This window comes from Gnatocerus cornutus, chromosome 10, assembly GCF_029298725.1.
Source record: "Gnatocerus cornutus isolate USDA-ARS CGAHR chromosome 10, icGnaCorn1.1, whole genome shotgun sequence".
In the NCBI taxonomy this organism is placed as follows: Eukaryota; Metazoa; Arthropoda; class Insecta; order Coleoptera; family Tenebrionidae; genus Gnatocerus; species Gnatocerus cornutus.
In genome coordinates this window covers 7,649,868-7,662,938 of record NC_142242.1, presented here as the reverse complement: position 1 = coordinate 7,662,938, position 13,071 = coordinate 7,649,868, and the positions used below count along the sequence as shown (strand labels likewise).

General features: G+C 33.4%; 4 protein-coding genes across 5 annotated transcripts; 2 read left to right on the top strand and 2 right to left on the bottom strand.

Annotated features, from left to right (window-relative positions):
- Positions 1-324: 324 nt before the first annotated feature.
- Positions 325-1,127, bottom strand: LOC148167573 (uncharacterized). Its single transcript, XM_088046915.1, has 4 exons — positions 993-1,127; positions 741-946; positions 527-634; positions 325-475 (listed from the first exon to the last, which is right to left on the bottom strand). Exons 1-4 carry the CDS (start codon positions 1,125-1,127, stop codon positions 325-327), a joined length of 600 nt encoding a protein of 199 aa, XP_087903041.1.
- A 547-nt stretch (positions 1,128-1,674) lies between these two features.
- Positions 1,675-3,015, top strand: LOC148167572 (UMP-CMP kinase-like). 2 transcript variants are annotated; one of them, XM_088047302.1, is made up of 4 exons: positions 1,675-1,783; positions 1,965-2,088; positions 2,138-2,422; positions 2,466-3,015. In XM_088047302.1, the coding sequence occupies exons 2-4, from the start codon at positions 1,969-1,971 to the stop codon at positions 2,697-2,699; spliced, it is 639 nt and encodes a 212-aa protein (XP_087903428.1). In that variant the 5' UTR covers positions 1,675-1,783; positions 1,965-1,968; the 3' UTR covers positions 2,700-3,015. The 2 variants fall into 2 exon arrangements, with proteins under 2 accessions (XP_087903428.1, XP_087903427.1); XM_088047301.1 differs by having other exon boundaries at positions 1,675-1,816.
- On the bottom strand, positions 3,009-4,195 carry LOC148167571 (uncharacterized). The gene is made up of 4 exons (XM_088047304.1): positions 4,079-4,195; positions 3,854-4,032; positions 3,218-3,328; positions 3,009-3,172 (listed from the first exon to the last, which is right to left on the bottom strand). Exons 1-4 carry the CDS (start codon positions 4,082-4,084, stop codon positions 3,025-3,027), a joined length of 444 nt encoding a protein of 147 aa, XP_087903430.1. The 5' UTR covers positions 4,085-4,195; the 3' UTR covers positions 3,009-3,024.
- Positions 4,196-8,622: 4,427 nt separating this feature from the next.
- LOC148167570 (uncharacterized) lies at positions 8,623-13,059 on the top strand. Its single transcript, XM_088047812.1, has 5 exons — positions 8,623-8,843; positions 9,193-9,390; positions 9,440-9,691; positions 12,549-12,740; positions 12,791-13,059. The coding sequence occupies exons 1-5, from the start codon at positions 8,727-8,729 to the stop codon at positions 13,007-13,009; spliced, it is 978 nt and encodes a 325-aa protein (XP_087903938.1). The 5' UTR covers positions 8,623-8,726; the 3' UTR covers positions 13,010-13,059.
- Positions 13,060-13,071: the final 12 nt, after the last annotated feature.

Here is a 13,071-nt window from a genome sequence, read left to right as displayed (position 1 = left end):
TGCATAAAAAATTTAGAGAACAATTTAGAGAAAATACAAAAAGAATTTTTAAGGTCCAAAGAATAGAAGAAGAATCTATAAATTTGTAGAAAATTTAAGAATCTAAACCAAAAAATGTAAAGACTGTTAAAGGAAATGTGTAATATGATTGAATCACCGCAGGATAATGAAATACGTCAAAGGAATTTTATTTCAATGTTCAAAACACGTTTCATGGAAAAACTATGTCTTGTAATGTATTATTACTTCAAGTTTTATTATAAAAAAGTTCTGTAGTTACAGGCAAACTAAAAATGAACCGTTATGAGTTTTTCTTTCCGTCTTTCAAAATCGGATCTGATTCGCAATCTTACTCACTAAATCTAAAAAACTAACTGAACACTGTTTCTCATATTTGTCGCAATTTTTTCGCATTTTCCCCCATCGTTCCGCTCGTATGTAATCCTCCAGAATTTTATCATTGGAGGTGGATGGTCTGAAATAAAAAACAGTTAGCGACAATTCACAAGTTGTTGGTAAACTTTACGTTAGTAATATATGCAGAAGATCACCTAAAATACCGGTATTTTCCGAACTGTGAAGAGATGTTTCACAAATCGCTCTTAGCAAACAGTATTTGCCTGGATACCCATGTCTAAAATAAAAAGATTTCAAAAATCTGGAAACGACGCGACTTTCCGCCACCTATCTCCCAAAAATTAAAACAAGGGAAAAGGTTTCTATAATATTTTGATATTTACGATTTTAATTTAAATTCCAGAATGTCGTAGAAATATTTTCTGTCCCAAAATCGCTTTGTTTTTAGAGATCTTTCAGTGTCTGACAGCAGTGGAGGGTACATAAATTCTGTCTCGTTCTGGGGTAAGGGGTAATTAGCTTCCATGTTGTATGAAAAAAAAACGTCATAATCCGGAATTTCCAACGGCAGAGACAGCGCCAAGAATAGCTACAATTTCAAATTACCATTTGAAAAAAAAAATTGTGAAACTTACTCCAATGAACGGTCCTTGAACTGAACTATAAGGAAATCTTACTAAATTCGGGATTGTAATAAATGAATCTTCACAACGAGTTAACTTGAAATTTATAAAACCGGCGACGATAATTACAATTTTTTTCAAAATCATGGTTTGCTTGGAGCCATCAAGTACTTGAATCAACGGCACATCTCAATAACTGAATATGCCAGTGTTGTTTCAAGTGAGTTGTTACTGTTATTTATCTAATTGGAAAATCCAACAAATGACAGAAGCTCACACTTACTAAATAAAAGATTTATTAGTACATTCGTCAAACTATTGTTTGTTTATTTACAGGGACTTTCGGTTAACAACACTTGCATCTTACAAAGGAAAATAGTGGTAAATTGATAAATTATTACTAACTACTGAGAATGTAAAATTAGTGAGAAAGAACACAACGTTTTATAAAAAAATAATTGTAATCAAATTTTGTATAGTTCGCGCTTCTTGAATTTGAGCGAGTGCCCTCTAGTTACTACTAGATGAACTCATTGCAGGTACCTTTATTACCACATAAAAAAGCTGTAAAAGGGTGTCGAACTGAAATCATGAGGTAAATCAATTTTTTTGCATCAAATGATATTAAGGTTGCAATACGTAGTTTTAAGATAATTTATGCGCCCCCTGATGGACAAGAGCTGTGCGAGATCTGCTCCCCCCTCGTCGAGGTTGGTGCCCCTGGCCTTTGACCCCATTTGTCAGTTGTCAGTGTTCTGTCACTTATCTGCTTATCTCTGTCATTTTAATCAATTTTCGTTCGAGTTAAGTAAATCCAAGCTTCGTGTGTGTTAACGGTAACTTGTATTTCCAAAGCTAAATATTCCATAAAATTTTCGTGCCATGTTCCATTCAGTTTTATTTATAGGTTATGTTCAGTGTTGCCGCTTAAAATAAATATTTCTGACACCCGTATTGATTTATCTAATTTAATTTTATTTGTAGGTTTATGGTAAGCGGTTTATTACGAATCGGTAAAAGTCTCCTGGAAATGGCAAAGCCCAAAGTTATTTTCGTTCTGGGGGCTCCAGGGGCTGGGAAAGGAACGCAGTGCCAAAAAATTGTTGAAGTAAGCATTGTTGGCGTATCCAAGCTATGAGTGTCGATTCAACTTTTAGAATTTCGGATATATGCACTTATCTGCTGGCGATTTGTTGAGGGAAGAAAGGGCCAAACCCAACTCTCAGTATGGGGAGTTGATAGAAACTTATATCAAAGAAGGGAAGATTGTGCCAGTTGAGATAACTTGCAGTTTGCTTCAAAACGCAATGAAGAGATCAGGGAGAGAGAAGTTTTTAATTGACGGTTTTCCCAGGAACCAAAACAATCTTGATGGTTGGAATAAAACAGTTGCTGACAGTGTTAACTTATTGTTTGTTTTATTCTTTGATTGTCCAAAAGAGGTATGCTATTTTTTTCTTCAACAGGTTTATATGTTTTGTATAGGTCTGTGTAGACAGATGCCTGGGTAGAGGGGCTGCCGGGAGCGGTCGCTCTGACGATAACTTGCAAAGTTTAGAAAAAAGATTCAATACTTTCATCAACGAAACTCAACCTATTGTTCAGTTTTACGCCGAAAAAGGTTTGGTGAGAAACGTGGATGCTACCAAAGGTCCTGAGGATGTTTTTGAAGAGGTCAAAACTATATTCGGCAACTTAGGAGCCAGTGGCGATTTTTAATAAGAATCATACATATTTTAGTTAATTTAAGGGTTCTCATTGTGGTGTACAATCGATTCAGTAGGGTTTACATTCCTTATGTTTACATGCATTTAGTCTAGTCAAGGGTTTAATATATTGGACCCCTAGTACTAATACAAGTACTTAAAATATCTGGTAATCAAAAGTGTAATTTACATGAGATTTTATTCCAATCTGAAACATCTAGGCAATATATTAGGAAAATTTAATTTACAATTCATTTCGGCAACGTAGTACCACACGCATGCGTCTTTTTAAGTCATGTTGCCTTACTAAATAAATTTTTACCGAAAAACTTTATTTATTAAACCGAATGCCCAATCCAACTTATTAAATCAAGGAAACTCAAAGTACAATTCTTATTAAACTTCGAACAGTCACTTTCTTTCCTTCCTTGTTCCTCAGCCTCTTCGTAATCGGACGATAGTCCTGTATTGTTTGAAGTTGATGGCCTGTGAAACGTATTAACGTGCGAATAGTGCAGTTACGCTACTTACGTAAAAAGAATGTGCATCAAATCGCCGAGGACACCATTGGCGTACTGCGTGGGATGTTGAGAGGCTTCGCAAATTGTCCGCAGGAGACACGCGCGACCCGGGTAGCCGTTCCTAAAAGAAATTTCTAAAAGCACTGGGGACAAACTAATTTGAACATTATTTAAGAATAAGTTTTTCTTTCATCTTGAGCATCCGCGGAACCTCTGTAGCTACGCCACTGGTACAAAGATGCAACAAAATTAAAATAATTAGAGTTGGATTTAAACAAGAACAGTTTTTTGTAGGAAATTGCTATGTAATTTGGAAATAGAATAGCCTCAGTGTAGATTGTTGGGATAATTTCTTTTTTAAACTATAATTTGGTTTTTGTTAGTCACGACAATAATGTACGAGGAGAAATCAGCGAGAATTTCTAATCTGGTCTAAACTTTTTTTTCCAGATTAATGAACATCCTAAAACAATTTTTGTTTTATTTTTCCGAGTTTTAACAATCCTCAAGTCTCTAAAAAGTGGTAATTATGGGCTATAATAACTCAAGCTGTAACGTAAACCTCGACAAGATAAGAAGATAAGAACGAAATTATCTTTTAAAATGGCGAAATGCGTCACTATGCATATTTTGTATCGACACTTACGATTCCATTTTTGTTTCCAGCGCCGTATAAATAAGTTTCCTATCAATTCTCCTTTGTATCAACGGCGGATACTCAAAGTAGCTCTGGTTTCCGGGCAGAACGTAATTTGCTTCAAAATTGTACGCCATGTAAGCATTTTTATTTGGTAAATCTAAAGGTACAGCAAAAGCGACAAACAGCTAAAAAAATTCACAAATTATCGCCGGAGTGTGAAAAAATTCTTACCCCCATTGTAGTTCCTGGTATAAAATGAAATTTCCAATTAGGCACTTTATATTTATCGTCGCCAAAACCTAGGCCATCCACTAGTAATCCAAAGACTACAAAACAGGCTAAAATGTTTAGAATAATCGCCATGGTGAACTCACGAATTCATAACTAAATCTAAAGATCATTGATTTAAGGAAGCTTGAACTGTTTAAAGTGCTAATTGTTTAGTTTACATAACTGTGAATTTATTACTGCTATTTTATAGCACAATTCTTAGGTTTGTTTTACGATTTTGCGTAATTCAGGTGCTATTGTTCAGGTCACGCATTAATTACCAAATACGTTTATTAAATATAATGGACATCTTAAGAAAGATGCCATTAGGTTTTAATGTAACGTTAGATTAGCACATTTGTTTTAATTAACTAGTAATAGACGATTTGTGTGGGCTAATGCTCCATTAACTGTTTATTTCGCAAATTAAAAATGATTCGCAGCTGTTACTTCAGAGTATCGATGACCAGGAAAAAAGATTCATTGAACATCGTGATGTGAACGTTTAGCGCATTCTACTTTCACAGCTAAGAAGAATTTTCTCGGGGAAGTGACGATGGTACTCTATTTGTGACAAACAATGCAGAAATTGTATAATGGAACGTGATCAAGACGATTCTCATTAACTTTCTGTGTGCAGAAATCAGTGCGACAATGGGATATATCGATTTATTAGTTAAAATTGAAAGTTAGGGTCCTTGACTGAGAAAGGACAAATTAACTCGCAAGACATGTAACAGAGCGCATTGCTAAATCTCAGTTTAATGTAACAAAAAGAAAATCGGGTTCTTCGAGGTTGTACAACATTTAATATTCTACAGAAATAAAATAATAAACGATTAATATAGGTAATCTGACCAAATTTTGATAAGTTCCACTTGTATATCCTTTTTATTCAAGGTTGGAGTTTCCTTTTTCGTTCTATAATGACTTGCAAATCGTGGATGACCCCTTCTTACATAATTTATTACAAAGATAAGTGTGCATGGGTGTGCCTGTCTTGATTTATTATTTTTAGAAGAATCTTGAAAAATTTTATATAAAAGGTCAAATCACGTTAATTATAGAATTATTGAAATTCCAAACATTTCTATTTTATCAAAATTATCGACAAAAGTGTTTGTTTTAAGTGATAATAACTATTTCCATATTCGTTTTTCTCAAGTTTCCTTATTTGTGAAGCACCTGCTACATACTTGCAATATTTTGAGAGTTTTATAATCACAATGCAGATAACACCGTGATGTAATAAGAGTAGGTACAAACTAAATTTGTAATATAAATTTCGCAATCTGTATTGAACCATAATCGGTAAGATTTTCCGTCAATTATGAAATATTTACTTTGATTGAAAACATGGATTTTAAATTGAGACATGTTCCACGTTCAAAAGTATTGAAATGCGGATTTTGAAATAGTTTTCGATCAATCAAATAAAACTCAGCGGTAAAAATTATCAGATTATGGCAAATATAAATAAAATTTCTAGCAATTTTTTACCTTAGAAATCAATCTTAGATAGTTTGAATTCAAAATTTTCATTTTTTCAATGTCAAAATTAGTTGCCTTTAATTCAGACTCAGTCGCTATCTCGCTGATTTATGAAGCAATCTTGAAGTATTTGTGCTCATTTTACGCAGAATCCAAAAATGTGAGATTCGTTAAGATGGGCCCAGAAATGACTGAGTTATTAGCGATCAAAGTTTCGGATATTGAATTTTGAGTTGGAAAATATTCAAAGCTCAACAACAGTTCCACACGAACTGAACCTGAACACATACAAAACTAAAACATCATGCAGAAACATAATTTTGTTAAAAATCGAATATATAAATCTTAAATTAACCAAAACCATGAATGGTTGAATTGTTTGCTACTTGATAATTTAAATAACTACCTTCTTTTAACTACTCTTTCGTTCATCTGCTTTAATTAAATTTTTCACTTAACTTCACTTTTTTTTTCACTCAGAATCTAAATTCCAAGAATTTAAAATTAGTGGACAAATCAGTTTGAACTATTTACTTAACACATCTGATACTGAATACATAAAAAGTAATTTCATAATTTGTTTTTGAATTAAAACTTTGTTAAGAAAATTTGTCACACTCGTGAGAGTATTTTAACAAAAGTTGGCAAAACTGGTTGAAATCTGTGGAGTTAAAAATTGATAATTTGTATACAAAGTAACACATTGATAATGCAGTTTTTGCACTAATTAATTGATGATTTAAGGCTTAAACATGTACACACATTGGGTTTTAACAACTCTTATTATAATGCTCACATGTTTAAAGAAACTCTGGATGGTATGGGAGGCACAAATAAACGTATCATTCACAGAAAGGTAATTAACAATTCTGCAAAGAATTTCTTCTTGAAAGCAAAAAATCAATTAATAATATAAATATTTTGTATACCAATACCAATATGTATATCAAAATATCTGAATCAACTAAGTAAAAATATTCAAGCAATCAATACCAAATATCCAACAATATCTCATATTTTGGCCAAATAAAGACGTTAGTTTAGGGTGGATGCAGGTATGTCTAGCGGATATAAGTACACTCGACCAATTTGTGAAACCGAAACTGGGGTTACAAGCATTAATAAAATTAGTTTATCTGCTACATTATTTTCATTTTTAGCAACGTTTATTTAACAAATTTTGCTTTGTCACACCCGTTACAAATGTATGTCACACGCGATACAGTTTTCTAAAATATACAGTGCACAATTGAATTGGTTATTCTAATTGCAAAGAGGCTTAAAATGTGTGCCTATAGTTCATATATTTGTGTACTAAAGAAGAAGGAATCAGAATATTGTTATTCGCAAAAATATAGAAAAATGTTATTAAAAACAATAAATTTAATAACTACACCACAAATTAATTTGTCGCTCTATGATCTGCAATCGTAACTAAACATATTTTATTTAGATAATTTGCAGCGCTTTAACCTACTTGATAACAGTACACTTCTGTTTGAAAAAGCTCTTAGTCGTAAGTAAATTAAAAAATTATTGTCATTTTGTCACACCCGTGACATGCTGTCAATATCTCCGAACTTAAAAAAAAAATTAAGAAACGGTTTTCACTATCGTTTTTTTTGGGTCATTTTACTTTAGAATCAGCTTTCAAAAAGAAAATTCGGTGGTCGGTTTTTTGGACAAAAAATTTTTGCGACTCAATCGATGATAAATTTTCAAAATTTGAAAATACAATGGAAGAATTGGGATTCTTCTTTCCCCATTTTTAAACAAAACTAAATTTTGATTCTGAACCCGAACTATTTGCATGCTCCAAACCCGAACAGTCATTTTTTTAGCTACGTCCTGCAAGGCTCTCTCTAAACAAATCAATTAATTTGGAAATATTTTTTTAAACAAAATATTGAGGGTACCTATCTACTAAATTATGGAAAGAATTGTCTCTAAGCAGATTACAATGCCAATTTTTTAACCCCAATATGAGACAACGTAATTTGACATAATGTCCAAATTTCGCGTTGCGAAACCTCACCGTTTCCGAGAAAAAATGTTTAAAGTTTTCTATAGTTTTGTTTTTCTATTGTTGTTAGGGGTAAGCCAGTTCAATGTCAATGCCAGTCCAGGCCATCAAACAGTTGGGATTAAAAACACTAATGAATAAGTGGCAAAAAATGTTTTATCGGAGTTCCCGTCAGTTTAGATCGTGGTGGAGAAATGTTGGTTACAGTGCCAAAATATTCAAATTTGGATTATTTTGAGTTAGATTTTTTTATTATTTGCTAGTGGTTTCTTCAAAGTGTTGTGATAAATCTAAGGTGTTTTGTTGTCTGGTGAAATTGAATTTATTCCGGTGCTGATGTTGTGGTGCATTGTCCAATGAGGGCATTTGGTCATTTTTCGTAATAACTTCGGGTAAGTTTTTGATTATTTAATTCATAATTCAAATTTCAGTTTGATCCACATTGGCCCTTTGAGGGCTCCATTTATTTCAAACAAATTAATTTTTCGCAATACCTAATTTTTAAAATGTATCCTGTCTTTAAAATCAGCAATTACGTGGAAGTTAAACAAATCCGTTTCGAATTTCAATTTTTTTTGTAGAATCTTTCCATTTTAGTTTTATTGTATTTTGCCTCAGCTGATGGAAGCTTTGAACATAAACTTTGCCATTGTAAGAATTAAAAAGATGTAAACTTGGTCTTAATTAGCTTTGCTCTGAATTTCGTAGTTTTAATTTCTGGAGCTCCTGAATCCGGCAAAGCTTTTCAACTCCTAGATTCGAAATTCCTTGTTTGATTTGTTGCGTATAAAATGCAAACACTAGTGATGTCATAATGATTGAGCATTCCACGCGAACGCCTCCATGAGGTCACAGGTTCATTTTTTCTGCATTTATTTAACAATTCATTTCAAAGGTACTAGTTCTTCAAGCATCAAAAACGAAAGTCTCAAGTAAATCGAATGAGTGAAAGAAAGAGTAGTCGATGCACCTAGGTCATCACTAGGTAGGTCTTTCCAAAGAGGGGAGTCGGAATTAATTCTATCATCCCGACTCACAATTGTTAGTACATCTTCAGATTTTCTCAAGTGCCAGTGTCATTGCTGCGAAGTAAAAATGGCAATTTCGGTAACAACTGATTGGTCAAAAAAGCGCTATATTATGTTTGTGGTTTTTTTCGTGAGTGCTCTTTTGGCTTCTACCGTTGCAACTGGAGTAATGCCTGCAGGAAAAGTAAGAATTAGTGCAATGGTTCTAATGAGTAAAAGGTGTGAAATATAAATAAAATGTTTGTTGTATTTATCGTTATTGTTTGTGAAACGGTGCTCGGCGAGACACGAAAAAGCAGCGATTACTTTCTTCACTGTCATTGTTACACACTTGTAATGGTTGTTGAACTTGTGCGCTATTATTTGCAGCAGAAGATAATAAAGAACATAATTTAATCTTCGGATCATGAAAAATCCCACTTTCGCCAAGGAACTTATTAAAGTCTTCATTACACCCATTCACTTTTACTCAAAACGCATTAGAAAGGATTGTGTTTTATGGGCGATTTTTTCTAAATGATGTTCCATTTTAGCAAAAGCGGCAATTATTCCGCGAGCATTTACTTCCTCAACATGGGGGGCGAATTCCAGATGGAGCTTTAGAACCACAACGACTTCTGATAAATAAAATTAGTCAACACGGATTTTACAGTCCTGATGGCTATCATATTGATCAGAGAACTCCGGATAGACATCACAGCTTTAAGCGTCCTTTCCCTAACCTTTTGAAGGTTTCCAAAATTTGTACAGTAATTCATAATCGGCAAAATTTTCTTCTAGGTGAACGTCTATCCAGATAATAATAGATACGTTGCTCCAGCTGGAGGAAAGCATTTGACCCAAAGTGTGGATACTACCTACCTCATACGAAAGCCTATTAATTTCGTCCTTTATCCACCGCTAAAATATTATAGTCCTTTGCCATTTATCCCACAGCATTCACTTAAAATTCTGAGAGAGTTCAAATACCAAAAGAAAAACAACCAGAACGCCTTCAACGAAGTACTTAACACAGAAGAATTTCCAGCCAAGGTAAAGTCAGATTTTTCTAATTTTATAGTATGTTTCATCCTTTGTTGAGCTAATTGCATATTTGTGGTGCTCGGAATTGCTTTAATTACATGCTTTCCATCAAACGCAATTGCAACATGCTAGCTACAACTCGTAATTCTAGTAATTTCAAATATTTACTACTTTGCAAAAACGTAATTAGCGGGACATGGAAATTTGATTAGGCAGCCAGTACGATATGAAATTTGAAAAGGAGATCATATAATATAATACTTACGTGCACGTACTCTTAGTCAATCCGATTTGAGGCGTCCAAATTAATAAGGGACCTGAGGGTATTACAACCCAATTTTTATACTGCTATTATTTTTTGAAAAATTTGGTAATTTGAAGTTAAAAACAATTGAATATCCATTCTTTATGATCCTGGGAAAAGAGGACATTAGGGGCTATTCTGTATCGAGTCTGTTAAATTTAAAGGGTAAGTTAAAATAGTCAGATTTAACGGTGCGGGGTTTAAATAGCTATTCTGTATCATGAAATAAACGTAGTACGTTAAAATGGAGAATTTTAACGTACGTCTGTTAATTCGATTGTGAACGAGCCCTAGTGGTATGTTTGCGCGTGCGAATTTTGTGATTTTCACAACTGTCATCGAGAGAAACGAAACTGATGAGAATTACAAATCGTAAATAATATTAAAAAAAATATTTGAACAATGTATAAACGTAACTAGAAACTTGAAACGCGTTTTTTGGTCATTTTAGATCAACATCAATATTTAGGAATGTAGAAAATCCTTGTATACTAAAAGTTTAGGTCAAAGATAATAAAATGCAAATTTATTTATTAGCAAAACGTGCAGTTTTTTACTTAGTTTAATTTATTACAAGTAGGACAATTATTTGCGAACATTACTTTGTGGATATCTTTTTAAAAATATTTTAATGAGTGTCTAAAATGCATTTCTGTAATTTTTCGTACATGACCAAGTCGCCATCCATTTTGTACTAATTACAACATAATATTATTATTTTAAATTATTTACTAGAATCAAAGGGCTTTATTTGAATAACCGGAACAATTTGAATCATAAATTATTTATTAAAATTACAATTTTTTCCCAAACACTAAATTTTTACAAAAAATGCTGACGCGCGTTTCGATAGCAATCAGAGCGATGATTAAGTTTCAGTTTAATCATCGCTCTGATGATGATAGCATTGCTATCGAAACGCGCGTCAGGTCAGGTCAGGTCAGGTTGTAAAAATTTGGTGTTTGGGAAAAAATTGTAATTTTAATAATTTGTCAACACCAAGAATTCATCCAATAAATTTTCTTTGCATAAATTATTTATTCGACGAAGAAAATGGCTCGCTTGAATTGCTCAATCAAATTAAATTTCATGTTTTATCTGAATATAAAAATTCATTCAATAATAATTATTAAAGTAACTTCAAATTTCATCTCATACATGTGGTTTCTTTGTTATTAAAGATTTATCAAATGCATCAAATTTGATGTAATTGCATTTTAAGAATTCTACAAAATTCATCTTATTTCGTAACATTTATTAAATAACCTCGAAACCAAAGTGAATCTAAAAGCACCTTGTTATTAAAACTTCGGTTAAAATTTTAACGGACTTCGGTGATACAGAATAGGAATTTCGTTTTAAAGGGCCTTTAAAATTTAACCACCCTTTAAATTTAACAGACCCGATACAGAATAGCCCCTATTATCGGTGCTTTACCGGAGCGTAATCGGCATTTTCCCTGTTATTTTCTTATTAATCTTATAATGTTAAATGTCTCAGGAAACCGCGTCTAATCCTGCCGGAAAACAACGTGTTTGTTCGTTTTCTCAACTTTTATGTATTTTTTTTTTAATTTATCTGTGTAAATCGCGATTGATTGAAGTGGCATAATGATTATGTATGTTAGTTTTTATTAGTAGTTCTGAAAGCGCTTTAAAACAGTATAATAAATTTAGTTTTAAACCCGTTCATGACAAAATTAATTTTCCCGCGACTGTGACAATTTTCTACACAATTTTCTTTATTTTTCCGCTCGGAAACTTTAGCAATTCAAATCGTATCGAAAGTTGAATCTACAAAATAAATATCTGTTGCACTTCATGTTTTGCTTAGGGCGAATGCACAATTAAAATGCGTCCTACTGGCATTTAGGGAAATATCTTCGTTCCGGTAGGTCATTTATAACTTGTTTTTGTTTCAGATTTTGTCCGAGCTTGCACCGTATCTACGCAAAATACATGAGACTGATTAATAGGGAAGAAAGTCGCTCTGGATCTCAAACCATAGCATTTCTCGCTTGTCATTTCTCAATTTTATATATTTTGCTGTTATGTTGTATTATATACTCTTAGTTATATGAAAATATATACACAGTCGCATTTACATATTTTAACTGTGTTAAATTCGAGTTGACCTGAAACTAGAACGAACGAAATCGAAAGGCATTACGAAATACGCCCAAGGGATAATAACAAATTTTCGCGACTATATTAATTGAGCAATACAATGCGAAATTACTGTGACAATATTTACACTTGTTCCTAACTACAGGTACTGTAGAAAAAAAATCACACGCATAAAAAACGCCCAAGAAATTCTATTTGAATGGACGTGAAATAACGACACTAATTAAAATTGGTCCAGTAAGTAGAGAAAGTGATATGTGACCTATTCGAACATTTCCAAGCCTGTGATCAGTTGAGAATTGTGGTGAGAGTGTTAAACATGTCCCAAGGAGTTGGTGTAGTTCTTGTACTAGCGTCTGTAGTCTTGATGGCTAACAGCATCGCCATCGTAAGTAAATTTTGAAATCTAACAAAATAAAAAAATTGGGAATTCTAGCATCAATATGGAGGCTACGCTCCGGTGAAACTCCGCCAATCAGAGAAAGAGCAACAACAAGACTTAAGTAAAGTTCCGGGAGTCCCCGGAGTGGACTACCCCCTCTATCACTCCGTTCCTGCAACCGGATTTTCCTGCAAACACGTTCCTGCTCTTCCTGGTATTTACGCAAATGTAGAAACGGCGTGTCAGGTACAAATTCAGTTAGGGTAAACCGATTTTTTACGTTTTCATCCCTCTAGGCTTACCACATCTGCCACGATGGTCGTGAGGGTGAACAGGGCGCGTCTTTCCTCTGTACCAACGGTACTGTCTTCAATCAAGCTAAATTTACGTGTGATTGGTGGTACAACGTGAATTGTCACGAAGCCCCTAATTTATACAGGTTGAATTTGGACCCTCTTCTCAACCCTTATGTCCCCAAACCAAAACCTGAAGAATCTTTGGAGCACAAATATTAATTGGTGTAGATATTGTAATTAAGTTATTTGGAATAAATGTTTTGAACGTTTGTTGCTATGTT

Coding starts and splice junctions, on each gene's coding strand:
- LOC148167573 (XM_088046915.1), bottom strand. CDS start 1,127: ATGATTTTGAAAAAAATTGTAATTATCGTCGCCGGTTTTATAAATTTC. Junction 947..992: donor TTCAAGGACCGTTCATTGGA/GTAAGTTTCACA, acceptor TTGAAATTGTAG/CTATTCTTGGCGCTGTCTCT. Junction 635..740: donor CTGGAATTTAAATTAAAATC/GTAAATATCAAA, acceptor TTTTTATTTTAG/ACATGGGTATCCAGGCAAAT.
- LOC148167572 (XM_088047302.1), top strand. CDS start 1,969: ATGGTAAGCGGTTTATTACGAATCGGTAAAAGTCTCCTGGAAATGGCA. Junction 2,089..2,137: donor AGTGCCAAAAAATTGTTGAA/GTAAGCATTGTT, acceptor TTCAACTTTTAG/AATTTCGGATATATGCACTT. Junction 2,423..2,465: donor TCTTTGATTGTCCAAAAGAG/GTATGCTATTTT, acceptor TGTTTTGTATAG/GTCTGTGTAGACAGATGCCT.
- LOC148167571 (XM_088047304.1), bottom strand. Junction 3,329..3,853: donor CTGGAAACAAAAATGGAATC/GTAAGTGTCGAT, acceptor AATTTCTTTTAG/GAACGGCTACCCGGGTCGCG. Junction 3,173..3,217: donor TTGATGCACATTCTTTTTAC/GTAAGTAGCGTA, acceptor TACGTTTCACAG/GCCATCAACTTCAAACAATA.
- LOC148167570 (XM_088047812.1), top strand. CDS start 8,727: ATGGCAATTTCGGTAACAACTGATTGGTCAAAAAAGCGCTATATTATG. Junction 9,391..9,439: donor CTTTCCCTAACCTTTTGAAG/GTTTCCAAAATT, acceptor ATTTTCTTCTAG/GTGAACGTCTATCCAGATAA. Junction 9,692..12,548: donor CAGAAGAATTTCCAGCCAAG/GTAAAGTCAGAT, acceptor TGGGAATTCTAG/CATCAATATGGAGGCTACGC.